Raw genomic sequence first — 15,656 nt, 5'->3', positions numbered from 1 at the left:
GCCTCTGCCCCCAGAGTGCTGAGTTTAAAGGGTGTGCCCGCACTGCCCAGCTGAAGGGTTTATTTTAAAGATGGGCACCTTGCCTGCTTGTATGTATGTAACGTGTGCACCATATAAACACGCCTAGAGTCCACTGGAGCTGGAGTCATGGAAGGTTGTGAGCCAGCAGGTGGGTGTCAGGAGCTGAAGCTGGATCCTCTCCAGAGTAACAAGTGCTCTTAACCGATGGGCCAACTCTCCAGGCCCGAGTTATGGACTGTTATCATGCACAGCATGAAATGTTTCCTACATATGATTTAACTCAAACAATTTTTAACCTGAACTAGATTCCTGGAACCCCTGGTCAAAGGAGAGAACAGGCTCCTTCAAGCTGTCCTCCACATTTGCCAAGTTTTAATATTTGATCATCACATCTGTTGTATTCGAGGGTGGCTCAGGAGACTAAAGCTATGGAAAGGTCAACCCTCAGGGGATTCAAGGAACTCACAGAGGTTCCAACACGATGGTTCGCTGGGCAAGGACCAGCAAACCCGACACTTCAAACAGAAGGAGACGCCAGGCAAAGGTTGTCCTCTGACGTCAGCAAACGCTCACACAGATTAGTAAGTGTAATGAAATTACAGTTTAAATAGACGAACACTGAGGTGTGAGGAACTCAGGAAGTTCCAAGGTTCAGCAGGCTCCTCCTCCCAGTTTACACAGTAAAAAAGCGAGACGAGCCCCTCCGGCACACCGCCCCATGCGGGGCAGGGGCGCGCAGGCGGGGCGCACTGCGGCTTGGCGTGTGTGCGTGGGCGAGCGCGCGCGCGCGCGGGCCTCCCGGAAGTCACTCACCGCGGTGAGCCCCGGACACAGGCGGTCCCACGGCCGGCTGTCACCCCGGAAGCTGGCCGCCCGGGGACTCCTCCTCCTGCTCCGGCGAGGTCGCAGCTCGGGGCGGGGAGCCCCGACGGCGCATGCTCCCTCCGCGGAGCCCCGCCGGGCGGGCCTGCGCGTGCGCAGAGCGCGGCGAACTGGTCGCTCGAGGCGACCGGGACCGGAGGCAGCGGCTGCCAGGCGGCCCCGCGCCAGCGCGGCCGCCCAGGCCTCACGTCCGACACGAACCGCGCGTGCCGCCGCGGGTCGAGGGGCCCGGCGCGCCAGCCAATCGGCGCCTCGCTCCGATGGCCACACCCACCGCGCCCTCACGTCAGGTCCGGAACCCGGCGCCTCAGCCAATCGGCGCCTCCCTCCGGGTGGCTCCACCCACCGCGCCCACGCACGTCAAGTCCGGAACCCGGCGCGCCGGCTGCTGGGCTCTGATTGGCTGGGACCCGCGGCCCGGAGCCCGGCGAAGCCGGTGATCTTGCACTCGGGGGCAGCGGCCAGAAGCCGGCGGGACTGGACGGGGCCGTGTGTCTCGGTGAGTGAGGCGTGGGCCGGGCGGGTGGCGAGGGCCGCGGGGCCGGAGGACGCGGGGCGGAGGGCTGGTCCGGGGGACCTGCGTGGCCCGTGGACGCGGGGCCGGAGGATCGGGAGCCGCGGAGAACGCCGCAAGCAGAGCGCGGACTGGGCGCGCGCCGACGGCGGGGATCCCGGGCGCGCGAGCGACCCGGGCGCAGGGTCCGGCCAAGGTCACGGAGGGGAGGGGAGGGCAGCGCTCGGCCTCCCCGCCTGGCCTTCCCCGAGCGCCGTCCGGGGCGTGCGCCGACCTCAGGCGACCCGTGTCCCTGGCGGGAGGGGGAAGGTGCGTGGCGGACGCCCCGAGGGGAGCGGGGCTGGAAAGCACGGCTGAGACTTCGGCGGCCCTCTCTTTAAGGGGTGACCCCCGGGGGCTCTGCTTCCGGAGGTACCGCGGCGCCCCGCGGCTTCAGTTCGGATGCACGACCCGACAGGTTCGGGTGGTTCCCGTGCTCGGAGTGTGCGGGCGCCCGCTTCCCTTCTGTGCGCCGCTGTGACCTGAAAGGGCTTCTCCATATACACACCCCTGTGTCTTGCCCCTGGCCATTTGGATCACAGCGGGCTGATGCAAAATCAGAATCTGAAAGAAAGCACTGTTTTAGATAATACTAACCGGGACCAAAGGGCCCTACCGAGAAGGGTCTCCAGCCCAGCCGTGTTCTCACTCTACCTCTCCCAGGTTGCCATGCCTTCGGAAAGGGCTGTCACACCTGACCTTACAGAACAGTGTGTGCTCGGCCAACTAAGTTTGAGTATCTGGCTGATGGTGACTTAAAAATATGTCCTACTTTCTGACAGGTACACATCAGTCGTTGGATGAGTGAGATAATAAAAGAAAATCTAGTGGGAAAGCTTTCCGAATCGAAATTGTTAGAGAATTTAACTGAAGAAAGAGGAGTCCATTTAACTTTAGTATTTGTGCACAGTTTTTACAGTTCAAAGGCAGTATTCGTAACGGGGTTCTGTTAGGAATGAATTTTTATGTTTTCAGTTCAATTTTGCACCCGTAACATAAGTGTTCATTTAATAGTAAATATATTATCCACCAAAAAACCTGTGGACTGTATATAGGGAGCCAGATTCTAATCCAGCCCTTCCAGAGCTGTGCTCCTGGTGTGGAACAATTCACAAGGCCCTTCAAACCCATTTCTCCACCTGTAAAATAAGGGTATAGGCCAGGCGGTGGTGGCTCACTCCTTTAATACCAGCACTTGGGAGGCAGAGGCAGGCAGATCTCAGAGTTCCAGGCCAGCCTGGTCTATAGAGTGAGTTCCAGGATAGCCAAGTCTACACAAAGAAACCCTGTCTCAAAAAACCAGATAGATACAAAGACAGGGTTTCTCTGTGTAGTCTTGGCTGTCCAGCACTTGCTTTGTAGCCCAGGCTGGCCTGGAACTCAGAGATCCCCCTCCCTCTGCCTCCTTGAGTGCTGGGATCATAGGCATGGCCCACCACTCCCCAGCTAGAAAGTATTTTTTGTTTAGTGCTAATTACATTAGAGTTACATCATCTTTAAGATGGTAAAAAGGTCTGAGTTGAATTTAGAATGACAGTTCTGGTCTGTGTTGGATTTTAAGTATTCATGTTTCATCTGATTGCATTCTAAAATTCCTCGATCAGAGACAGACTGGCATTAGTTGTTTCTTTGTTTTCTCTTTCTTCCATCCTTTATTTATTTTTTAGGCAAGGTCTTGCTGTGTAGCCCAGGCTAGATTTGAACTTGAGGTCTCCTGCCTTGCTGAGTTGCATGCTGAGATTACATCCAGATGCCCCCAGACCCAACTCCTTTCTGTTACCTCTCCTTTCTGTGGTCCTTTCTGGTAGCCAGGTGCATATACAGTTATAGGCGTGTCCTAATGCATCGGGGCAAACGCCCCTGTTGGCTGAGTCATGTAATGATATCTCCAGCGACGTGGCTTGCTTTGAGCTCTGGACTGCCAGGCATCCACTGGGTCGTGCCTCGTGGGCATCTTTTGTGAGTTTGATTTCATTATGTTCGTTGTTCTCTTGAGACAGGGTGTTGAAGCTGGTGCTCATGACCTGAGACATCTCTCCAGCCCCTGGTTTATATTTTTGAGATATTATGTAGCTGTCAGAGATCCACCTGCTTCAGCCTGCTGGGTGCTGGGATTAAAGTCCACCCCACCCAGCCACAAAGGAATAGAGATTGTAGTCTGATAACCTTGTCACTTACAGCTTCAAGGAACCAAGACCTACTCAGGCTATCTTGTTCTCACAGGTTCAGTTTAAGAATAATGAAGGGAAATCGACACTGAGGTGAGTACGGCTCACTGTTCCGTCCGCCCGACTCAGCTCTGACGGGCACTTTATGCAGAGCTTTGTAGCTGGCGTGGGGACGTCTGCAGGCAGGACAGTGCAGCGCCCTGGCTTCAGGGAATCAAACAAGTGTCTGCATCATTGTGAAGCGCAGGGTTCTATAGGAGTGCATAAGCAGAGTCCTTAAAAACAACCCGGAGACAGACAGCCTTCCAGAGGAGGCCGTTCAGGTGCAAGCCTGTGACCGTGAGGGTTACCTGGGAAATTTTGTGAAGTAGACCGAAGAGGCAAGGGGGAAAGCTGCCGGGACAGAACAGTCAGCTCTGCAAGTGCTCGGAAGAATCCAGGACCGAAAAGACGGGCGCTGGAGTAGAGGGAGCCAGAACGGGGGTTTGTGATAGACAGACTACCCCTGAGACACTTGCAGACATGGGAGAAGGGAGGTAATGACTCCACAGGCCTCGGTGCAGCCGGGCTAGCCCCCCCCCCCCCCCCCCGCAGAGCCCACCCACACAGCTCTTGCAGCCTCAGTATTCATGAAACCTCAAACCTCTTCCAGTGAAGATATTCTCCTGTGATTCAGTATGGATTATACTGTGGCCAGTTGAGTACATTCTGTCCACTCCCCTTTTAAAACGACCTGAGCTTTGAGCCGTCAGGTATTTCAGTGTTTGTTTTTGGATTTTTTGTGTGCTTGTTTTTTTTCTTGGAGTCAGGATACCCTCTGTAGCCTATTTGGAAATTTTAGTTGATTTGTTTTGCTTTCTTTGAGGTGGGGTCTCTTTGTAGTCCAGACTGGCCTGGAACTCAAGTTCCTCCTGGCTCAGACTCTGAGTGCTAGTATTACAGCTGTGTGCACTACGCCTGTCAGTATTTGCTTCATTTTTGCAAATGTAAGGAGCATCCTGAACCTTGAGCTTACTGAGCTTTGTGTAACAAAAGCTCATGATTTATTGTATTAGGAAGTAATGGAGTACAAAAAACGACGAAAAGAAAAGATCAAAAGATCGTTCTAATCTGAATGTTCTAGCCAGCTAGTTTTCTTTTCAGGTAGATGGCTGTATTGACTCCTTGGGGAGTCTAGGGCTTGGAAAGATGAGCTCACTTTTCAAACTAAAAATTCCCCCAGGAGAGTAGGCTTTTCTTTGAACACCTTTGCCACTCAGCCCCTTGACTAGCCGTCTTGCCTTGTTCTTTTCCTACTGAAGGGCATATGCTCACAGGAGGAGTCCAGGATTGTGTGGTAATGCGTGGACAGTTGCTACCAATTGGAGATTGGTGTTCTGCTCTATTTGCCTTCTTTATTTATCAGGATTACAGGTCAAAGGTGTTCATTAATGAAATCCACAATAGGGGGCTGGAAACATGGCTCAGAGGGTAAGAGCACTGGCTGCTCTTCCAGAGGTCCTGAGTTCACTTCCCAAGCAACCACACGGTGGCTCACAACCATCTGTGGTGAGATCTGGTGCCCTCTTCTGGCATGCAGATATACATGCAGGCAGAACACTGTATATATAATAAATCTTAAAAAAAAAAAAAAGAAATATACAATAAATATGAAATGGGTTTGGTATTCCTGCATTGTGATGAAATGTCTGTGGACTCACTATGTGAGAAATGATTAGAGAGAGCCTTTGCTCTCTGTGATGGTGGAAGTGAATTCTTTTTTTTTTTAAGACAGGGCTTCTCTGTGTAACCTTTGCTGTCCTGGACTCAACTTTGTAGACCAGGCTGGCCTCGAACTCACAGATATCTGCCTGCCTCTGCCTCCCTGAGTGCTGGGATCACAGAAGATAGAGTTTTAAAGAGAAAGCCTGGGCAGCGTTAGGAAGGTAGAGGAATGCGGATCAGATGTCCAGAGAGAAGGCCCTGAATGAGTTGTTTTGTGTTGCAGTGATGTTAACAATTAAAAGAGGAAAAAAGAAAAGAAACAGCAGCATGGTGGCACAGCCTTTAATCCCAGCACTCAGAAGGCATAGGCAGGCAGATCTCTGAGTTTGAAGCCAGCCTGGTCTATAGAGTGAGTTCAAGGACAGTTCTCTACAGCTATGTAGAGAGACCCTATCTCAAAACAAAACAAGAAAACCCCAAAAGCTATGCAATTGAACATGAAAGCATGTCTACAAGTAGCTATTTTTAGCAGCATTAAAATTATTTTTTGTCTCCAAAGGAAGTAAAAAGATAGATTTGGATATAACTGCAGTCTTTCTAAGAGGCAGTAACTGTTAATCAATGTAACAGACAGAGATGAAAACTAAAACCAGGTAGCATGGTGGAGCTAGCAAGGCAGCAGTTAAGAGCATAAAAAACAAAACAAACAAACTTAGAGGTCCTAGTGAGGTAGTGGCCTGATGGTAAAAAGCATCTGGTGCTCTTGCAGAGGTCCGCGGTCCATTGCCAGGACTCAACTCAGCCGTAGCTCTAGCTCCCTGGACCCGAGGCCTGGCCTCCTGGGGCACCTGCAAGCAGATACACAGACGAGCAAACACCTACACACTCTTTTAAAAGGACATGGCTGCTTTCCACAGTATGTTAAAGAAAAAATTGTTATACGAGAGCAAAGGCAGAACGATGGAAGAATAAATGTATACAGTCCTCTTTAATTGTGAAAATAGAATTCTAAAATTGTTTTTCAAGTTCACAGAAAATAGATGTAGGCGTAGTAGGTCATTTCAGTATTGAATAATATTCTAGATGCTTTTGATTACAGAACTGTAAACATTTTTTTCTCCTTCAGGAAGACTCTTCAAGAAATCACAATGTCGACCAACACAGACCTTTCACTTTCTTCATATGATGAAGGCCAGGGGTCCAAGTTTATTCGGAAAGCTAAAGAGACACCGTTTGTCCCCATTGGTAAGTTGGCTGGTGCTCTGATAACCAGTGTGCGGGAAGCTTGGGCCAGCGCAAGCACGGTAAATTTGTCTACTGAGTAGATCCTAAAATACCGTTTTAAAAGTTGTGTTGAAGTGTTATAAGATCAGCATCGTATAAATGTCATCATAAAAGCGTTCTGTGTGTGTGCAGAAGGAGGAAATGAGGTTATTTGTCTTACTCCTTAGGTAGCAGTCTGTCACTGAAGGAAGTCAGAGCAGGGACCTGAAGCAGAAGCTAGGGAGGGATGCTGCTAGCCAGCTCACTCCCAGGAGTGAATGGCCCCACCCACAGTGGGTGGGACCCTCCCAGTGCCAATCAAGACAGGACTCACATACCTGACTTCAGGCCAGTCTGATCTGGGCAGTGCCTCAGCCAGACTCCTTCACTTGACTGCCAGAGCAGTGGTTCTTAACCTGTGGGCCACGACCCTTTTCACAGGGGTCACCAAAGACCAATGGAAAACACAGATATTTACATTATAATTCGTAACCGTAGCAAAATTGCAGTTATGAAGTAGCAACATGTCATCTTCTGGTTGGGGTCGCCACAGCCTGAGGACCGTACTAAAAGGTCACAGCGTCAGAAAGGTTGGGCACCGCTGCGCTGGCTGTCACAGTCACCGAGGCAGGACAGTCCTTCCCTGGTCCACGCAGAAGCCCGCAGGAGAAGGTGAGGCTGGCCCCCCCCCCTCCTGTAACAACTTGCTGGCTTGCCCTAGGGAGTATGCTGTCCTGTCCTTTCAGTGCTGGCAGCTACTTACTGACTCACTTTCCGCTGACAGCCAGGCCCAAGTGCAGACTCTGTAGTGTGTCTGTACTGCCTGTTTCATATTGCTAAATTGGTTTTAGGTCTAGGTTTTAGCCCTTTTGAAATTCACTTTTTGGTTTTGTTTTGATTTTTTTTTTGTGGTCTGATGCATGATTGTGTTTTGTCAAAATTTGCTAAACATTTGAGAATATGTGTGGTCTGTTAGAGTAAAATCCCACTTCTTTATTAGTGTTATGTGTGCTCACGTACCACAGTGCTCATGTGGAGGGCAGAAGACGGCTTTCAGGAGTCAGTTCTCTCCTGTCATATTGAGGCAGCTGTCTTGTTCTCTCTGCACACATCCTCCAGGCTAGCTGGCCACCGGGGTAACCTTCCTGTGTCCACCTCCAGTCTGTCCACGGAAATGCTGCTGGAATTAGATACCTGCCATTTCTGGCTTTAGAAAAACAAAACAGAACAACCTGGAATCCAAAGATTGAGCTTGTCGTCAGGCTGGGCAGCAGGTGCCTCTACCTTCTGAGGCCTCGCCCTGACCCCATTCTTAGATCTGTCTGCGCACTCTGCAGACCCACATTTTTTCAGAGGTTATCACTAGCTGGGCAGAGTGGCACATGCTTATAAGCCAGCACTTGGCAGGGAGGGACAGGAGGGTCAGGATTCAAGGTCATCCACTGTTCATAGCAAATCTGTAGCTAGCCAGGCCAGGGATGAATGGGCACACAGACCCAGCTGCTTTGCTTGAGAGGCAGAGGCAGGTAGAGTTCAGCTAGGGCACAGAGAGATGCTTAATGTAAAAAAAATAAAAAAAAACTATAGCCAGGTTCGATGGCTCACCCGTGATCCCAGCGCTTGGGGAGGCAGAGGCAGGTGGATTTCTGTGAGTTTGAGGCCAACTTGGTCTACAAAGCAAGTCCAGGACAGCCAGGGCTACACGGGGGGGGGGGGGGGGGGGACCAAGAAAAAGATCTTATCTAGATTTGCTACTGATCACTATAAACTCTAGATTTGGGCTTGTGAAGCAAAAAATATTGAAAGTTTCATTTGTGTGTTAATTAATTACTGATCTGATAAAATGTCCTTACAAAAACAGCAGAGTCCACTGATTAGTGGTGAAATTGTCTTGGTCCTTCCCCCATGCATCTAACGTAGTTATAAATATGTGTTTTGCAGGAATGGCAGGATTTGCAGCAATTGTTGCATTTGGGTTATACAAACTGAAGAGCAGAGGAAATACGAAGATGTCCATTCACTTGATCCACATGCGTGTGGCTGCCCAGGGCTTTGTCGTGGGGGCCATGACTCTCGGTAGGTGCCGACAGGACGTTTGCAGAGCAAATAAGTTATTTTTGCTGATCTTGAAGCCGTTTGAAAATCCCTTCTCTCTCTCTCTTTTTTTTTTTGTGAAGGAATAATTAGTTAATTAAAGCAGTGACAAAGTTTTACCTCCTGTTATAGATAAATCCTTATTCTGTAACTCTTTAGTGTCATTGCTCAAATCCTGAGCATAGGTTGACAGGAACAGTTTTTTGAGAAGGATATGGTTGTTGTGTTGAACTTGGGAAGGTAGAAAAGATTCTAAAGTGTACCTGCTTTTACCGGCATCACCATATACCGATATTATCTGGTGTTGTGTAGTGGCTGTTTTTAAAACCGTGTGAGTAGTGAGCTGCTCACAGTGGCCCTCATGCTTGGCAGCTTGTAGCTGTGCTGTGGAGTGTGCTTTCTGAGTGCTGAAGGGGAGGTTTAATGCTTTTCTCCTTTTTCCTCAGGTATGGCCTATTCCATGTATCAAGAATTCTGGGCCAAGCGCAAGCCTTAGAAGAAGAGCCGCTGCCTTGGTCTGGGAAGTGCTTGCTTAGGTAGACGTCTCATATTGAGGTTCCGTGTTTGTGTCTATAATAAATACGTGTGGGTTAGAGGTAACCCGGTATGAATGTGGGCGTACTTTCTTGCCAGCCTGGTCTGCCTGGTGGCCAAACTGTTAATGCCTATAACTAGGTCACTCAGGGGAGTCAGTTAACACGAAAGAGGCCTGTCACCTGAACGAGGTTGGTAGTCGTGCTTCCCTTACACGCTTATGATGAAAGTCACCGGAAGGGGGCAGCAGAGAGTCCAGACACAGCGCTGCAGCGCAGGTGGCTTTGGAAGGGGGCAGAGAGGAATCCCCTTTGCCCCCGATCATTCCTTTGTCTGTGGTCTGGCTTCAGACTTCCAGAAACGCTTCCCAAAGAGTACATGAAACATAACTAACTTACAAAGGCTGACACTGAGTGGGAAGGACAGGGAGAGGCGTGTGTGTGTGTGTGTGTGTGTGTGTGTGTGTGCGTGTGTGCGTGCGTGTGCGCGCGCGCAACCTGGAAAGCTGATAGAGCTTGGGAGGAGCAGTGTCTGTTAGTCACACTTACAAACAATAATTGTGGGTTCCACGTCAGCTTTTTTTTAATAACTGCAAAGTTATATTTTTGCTGCTTAGTAATAGGATAGTTCTTAAATGCCGTCTTGAAATAGAGGTATTTTTGCTTCTTTTTTGTGGTGCTGGGCATTAAGTGCAGGGTCCCACGGAGGCTGGGCTGCGCTGCACCGCTGAGCTGCACCCCAGCAGAAATGGCTGCTGTAAGTGGAAGGCACAGATAAAGGGCCTGGCTTCCCATAGGCCGAGTGTCCACCTTCTCTGTAGGAATCATGAATGTTAGGGCGCCGAAACTGAGAGGTGAGAGGTGGGCTGGGTTTTCAAAGCTTTCCACACAAACTTGGATCTACAGAATGCTTAGCGCACTGTCAAATTCCCGTCAGCCTGAACTTACATTCCATAGTGACACCATGGCATATGTACTGATATTAAATTACGTGAACGTATCAGATGTCTTGTGTCTATTTCAGCACTGAGCAGCACAAAGATTAGAAACACATAGCGCGTTTGTACCCATGCTGGGAGACAGTTAAAGGCCATGTACAGCCAGGTGTGACTGCTGGCGTCTGTTGGGTACTTACCGTGTGCTCCACATGGCTCTGAGAAATGTGTGTTTTCACTTGCCTGTAGGTGTGCATATGACGTGGGTATGTGCGTGGGGGGGGCGCTGCAGGTGTCCTTGGGATTGAGGATCCTTGGAGCTAGAACTACAGGCAGTTGCTGGGAACTGAGCCTGGTTCTGTGCAGGAGCAATTCTTACTGTTAACCAGCGAGCCCCCTCCCTGTTTATCTCTTCTGTTTGTGTATGCAGCAGTCACAGAGGAGTTTGGAGGCGTCCGCTCTCCTACCTTGTAGGTCCTGCTGAGCCATCCTGCTGCCCCTGACTTCAGCGTGCAGTAATGGTGTAGGAGGTAGGACACCCCGAAGACAGGCCCGGGTCACGTGGCTGGAGCATTGGCCTAGGAGGCAGGCAGTGTCTCAGCAGCCCGCATCCTTGCACCAGGCTGCCTGTAGGACTGGCCTCAAGGCTTGGCTTTGTAAGTTTTAGTGCAGAGTAGATGGAATTGCCCCTTGGAAGAGTACCAGGAAAGGTCACTGGCATGCTAGGTGCCAGCAGGGTTACAGACTTGCTGTGTGGCCTGGGTGTGGGAGTGGCGGTAGTGATTGTGTTTGATAGAGGTAGGCAGGAGGCTGCATGGCCAGAGCCCGCTCGGCTCTCCTCCCAGCTGGGATGTGCTGTGGAGCAGCTGCTGCTGGGGCACATTTGAGAGTATGCGCCATTGATGGTGGTGTGCATCTTGAGAATTGGTTACTGGGTGGCCCTGTACTCCAGGTTCGGCCACTCCGAGCTACGTAGCCATGTCGTCCTCATCTGACTGGGGCACTGTCTGGACTAGAGAAAGTAGAGGGAAAGGGGCTTCGGCCATGCTTAACTGACTCTGCATGGCAGCTGCTGTTAGGGTTGTACTGAGGAAGGGGTAAATGATTACAGCAGAACACGGCTGCCAGCAGAGGAAGCCACAGGAGCGTCTGGCTGGGACAAAGCCCGGGGTTGGGGTTGAAAAGGTTTCCCCAAGGAAAGCATCATTCTGCTTCAGCCTTTCTTGGCATTTTCATCCCAGTGTTGAGTGTAATGGAGTGTGGAGTGACTGTTTCAGGCCCTTTTTCCTGCTCTCCTGGCAAGGTGTGACGGTCTCCTTCATTCAGAGCGCTTGGCATCGATCCCTGCTCAGTTAACACCTGCTGACTCCATTAGAGTGCGGCGGGGCGGGGCTCAGGGTATTGCTCCACTGTCCATGAGTTCCACATCCACGGATTCATCCAGCCACAGATCTGAAATACTTCGATTGTGTCAGGACTGGGCAGGTGTGGACTTCCTTGTCCTGTGGGGGGTCCCTAAGGGTGTGGCTCACTCTCTTACCCAGCATCATGTTGCGCTAGGCAGTGTTGAGACATGGAGAAACGTAAAGAATGGGGATGTGCCCTGCCTATGAGCAAACCCTCACTGCTTTCTATAGGAGGTCTGGGTACTCACCAGGGGTAACGGGGGGGGGGGGGGGGGAGACAGACGACAGGGACTGAGCAGCAACATCTAGTGTCCAAAGTTGGATCTGACCACATTTACGAGCTGTGGAATGCGTCAGAAAGTTAGGCCCAGATGCTCTGTGACCACAGTGGTCATGAAAACCAAAGCTCCTGTCCCACAGATGTCCAGAGACTCCAGGATCCACAGCTAAGTTCCCTCCCTAAGCAGCTACAGCTTAGGGTTCAACCAATTCCCACGTAACCCCTCAGCGCTGCAAGGCCAAACCAAAGCCAAGCGGTCATGAAGTAAAAGGTGCCACGTATCAGGCAGAGCTGCCGGGACTATGCGCTCCGTCCTGTTCAGAGCTCTTCTGGTTTACGGAAGGGGCCCAGGCCGCTAGAGAGAGTGCCACAGTGAAGGACTGGCCTGGGTAAGTTCAGGAAGATCCAGCACTATGCACATGCCTGCTCAGGCTCAAGAAGCCTCCTGCTGGCAGGACAGAGGAGGAAATTCTGTGGGTCAAGCTGAGGCTGTTGGTCTCCTCACGGGAAGCCAGGGGCAGGCTCTCTAGCATTGTGGGCCTGAATGATGGGCTGCTGTCTACCTCGCTGGTTTTTTTTTCTCTTGGTGCTTTCCACCACCTGCCCATGCTCGCGATCTTACAAGTATCTTTCCTTCCTCCTTTTCTTTAGTAAGCCAGTCACCAAGCGCTGTCAGCTTGACCCACATCTGTCTCGCTCCTCTCCCTGTTTCTGTCGCCTCATGCTAGTGAAGCTTTGTCTCCTGGCCTCTCTAAGGAGGATGCTGAATTGGTGCACACACAAACTGTTGACCCTGTAAGTAATGTCAAGGGCTAACAGGGTATGAGGCACTGTGGGCTGAGGCCCCAGGACAAACTGGTACTTGCTGGGACTAGGTGGCCTCCCTGAGTGGCTCAGTGGTAAAGCACTTGCCCAGCAGACTTGAAGTCCTGAGTTCAGTGCCCAGCACCAGAAAGAAAAGAAAACGCTAAAAACATTACACGACAAAAACCTATGACATGCTGAGAATGAAACGGAGAAGTCTGGGGAGAAAAGCACAGTGTTCCCAGTCTCATCCACAGTGCTAATGGCTTGGTGCAGGGTCCATCTCATCCATCTGGGGTCACTTGGAGCAGAGAACACAGTTTCCTGAGTTGGCAGCGTAGGGCTGAGATGCCTGTATACACAAATACACGGTAGACGTGAGCTCCGTTGGTAGAGTCATACCCACCTAGAGCCAACGCAAGAACCACGTAAACAATGTTCCAGGATCTGCAGGGACAGGGACCAGCAAAACCCTGTCCATCACAGGCTGAAGAAGCAGGACTAACGTCAAAAACCCTCGGAAGTGAAGAAACTGAACTGTTTAATCCTCCAGCGCTCCTGAGCAGGGAGTCAGTAAGGCTTAACCCTGGGCTGAGCTGGGCTGTGGTGGCACACACCTGTAGTCCTGAGTTCGAGGCCAGCCTGTACTACAAAGGGAGTTCCAGGACTACACAGAGAAGCCCTGTCTCAAAACAAAACCAACCCCCGCCCAACTCCCATTCAGACAGGAGAGCTAGGTCTGCAGTGCTATTGAAATGCAAAGTACGCATTAGAGGGCTCTTTGACAGCCTGTTGGGTTCTCATAACAATGGCAGCACTGCAGTTTAGGAAGAAAAGTAAAGAAACCTGAGAGCCAGTTCAGTGAGCATTGGCTGTTCTTCTGGAGGACAGAATGTCCAGGTTCAATTCTAAGCACCATATGACAGCTCAGAACCATCTATCATACCAGTTCCAAGGGACCCAGTGACCTCTTCTGGCCTCCTTGGGCAACAGGCACACATGGTAAACAGACACATAAAACAGACACAGGAAAACACAAAATTTAATTTTTTAAAAAAGAGAACATATAGAACAAACATACTAAAATCTGTACACCTAAAGAAGCTAAGCAAGAAGGAAGACCCTGGGAAAGATGATCAATCCTCACTCAGGCAACCGGGATGGACATTGGAAGAAGGAGAAAACGAAACAGGACTGGAGCCTACCACAAACAGCCTCTGAAAGACTCTACCCAGCAGGGTATTAATCAGATGCTGAGACTCATAACCAAACTTTGGACAGAGTGCAGGGAATCTTAGGAAAGAAGGGGGAGTCAGAAAGACCTGGAGGGGACTGGAGCTCCACAAGGAGAGCAACAGAACAAAAAAAATCTGGGCACAGGGGTCTTTTCTGAGACTGATATTCCAACCAAGGTCCATTAATGGAGATAACCTAGAACCCCTGCTCAGATGTAGCCCATGGCAGCTCAGTGTCCAAGTGGGTTTCCTAGTAGGAGAACAGGGTCTCTGACATGAACTCAGTGGTGGCTCTTTGACCACGTCCCCCTAATGGGGGAGCAGCCTTACCAGGCCACAGAGGAAGACAATGCAGCCAGTCCTGATGAGACCTAATAGGCCAGTCAGAGGAGGACCTCACATATCAGTGGACTTGGGGAGGGGCATGGGAGGAGATGAGGGAGGGTGGGCGGGATTGGGAGGGGCTTAGGGAGGGGGCTACAGCTGGGATACAAAGGGAGTCAACTGTAATTCATAAAAAATAAATTTAAAAAGAAAAAGGGAGTGTGGCTTGGCTTGTATCAGAGTCATGCTGTTCAATCCCTCATTGAGTAGAATGACTTCATGCTTATGTGCAGGAGGAATAGAATTTCAGCGAGGGGAGGCCACTTGATGACCCTTATATCTCCAAGAGACACACATGGGCTGGCACAGTGGCTCAGGGTTACCTTGCAAACCTGAGGACCTCTATGTATAAGAAGACAAGTGTGCCCGGGCAGCGGTGGCACAGCCTTGTAATCCCAGCACTCAGGGAGGCAGAGGCAGGTGGATCTTTTGTGAGTTTGAAGCCAGCGTGGTCTACAAAGGAAGTCCAGGACAGCCAAGGCTACACAGAGAAACCTTGTCTCAAAAACCCAAATAATAATAATTTTTTTAAGACAAAAGCCCACAGGCCAGCCTGGTCCAGACAATCTTACTGAAGCTTGTAGAGAAAATTTAATTCAGAACAGGGCTACTGTGGCAAGAGAGCTCATCCAAAGACTGTCTAGGTCTGTATGATCTGGCTAGAATATGAGTTCGCCTTTAATTCAGGAGACAGAGGCAAGAGATCTGAGTTCAAAGCCTGGTGTCAAGCAGGTTTCAGGTAAAGACAAGCTTAGGTCCAGGCATGGTGGTTACACACCTTTAATCCCAAGAAATGAAGGTAAAGTTAGTTTGTAGAAGGAAGCACCCGTGTTTGAAAGTGATGTCTAATTGAGGGGCAGAAAAGGTGACAAATCAGAAAGATTTAACGGAATAGGATAGACCCAACTCATAAAGAGAGGAAAGGGAAGCTACTTAAGAGGTAATGCAGAGAGAGAGAGATACGGGGGGGGGGGGTTTGCTGGGACATAATAGCAGGTTGCAGAGAAAGACACAAGTAAAAGACAGAAGGGGCCAGAGAATGAGAATGAGCTGGGAGATTAGAGCAGACTGCTGGAGTTAGGTTGAGGCCAAGCAGAGCAATGCAGTCAGAGGCAGAGAGAGAAGCCAGACTGAATCAGTTAGCAGGGAAAGAAGTTTGAACCAAAACAGCCGAGTTGAACCAGCCAGCCCAGAGCTCAGAAAGAACGAGACAGGGTGAGCTTATTCAGCAGTGAGTCCCAGAGGCTGGAAACGTTCTAGGCCTCGGTTAGATTGTACGGAGGCTGGAAGCGTCCAGGACTAGACCTAGGTCAGCAGAAGGAGGGAGGCAGCAGGGGGCCAAGAGGACAACTGAAGCAGGAGAGTCAAAGTTCCTTTCACAGAAGCTCTCTTCC

The 15,656-nt window shown here is 50.5% G+C and overlaps 1 protein-coding gene across 2 annotated transcripts; it reads left to right on the top strand.

Moving 5' to 3' along the window:
- Positions 1-1,260: 1,260 nt before the first annotated feature.
- On the top strand, positions 1,261-9,296 carry Higd1a (HIG1 hypoxia inducible domain family member 1A). Of its 2 annotated transcripts, none has more exons than XM_055601618.1 (4): positions 1,261-1,402; positions 6,459-6,573; positions 8,533-8,667; positions 9,132-9,296. In XM_055601618.1, exons 2-4 carry the CDS (start codon positions 6,477-6,479, stop codon positions 9,179-9,181), a joined length of 282 nt encoding a protein of 93 aa, XP_055457593.1. In that variant the 5' UTR covers positions 1,261-1,402; positions 6,459-6,476; the 3' UTR covers positions 9,182-9,296. The 2 variants fall into 2 exon arrangements, with proteins under 2 accessions (XP_055457593.1, XP_055457594.1); XM_055601619.1 differs by having other exon boundaries at positions 1,324-1,402; positions 6,455-6,573.
- The last annotated feature ends 6,360 nt before the right edge of the window (positions 9,297-15,656 follow it).

Source organism: Psammomys obesus, unplaced genomic scaffold (genome assembly GCF_907164565.1).
Source record: "Psammomys obesus unplaced genomic scaffold, mPsaObe1.curated_primary_1811, whole genome shotgun sequence".
Classification (NCBI taxonomy): Eukaryota; Metazoa; Chordata; class Mammalia; order Rodentia; family Muridae; genus Psammomys; species Psammomys obesus.
Note: the sequence above shows the minus strand (reverse complement) of the source record. Positions and strands in the feature narration are given on the sequence as shown.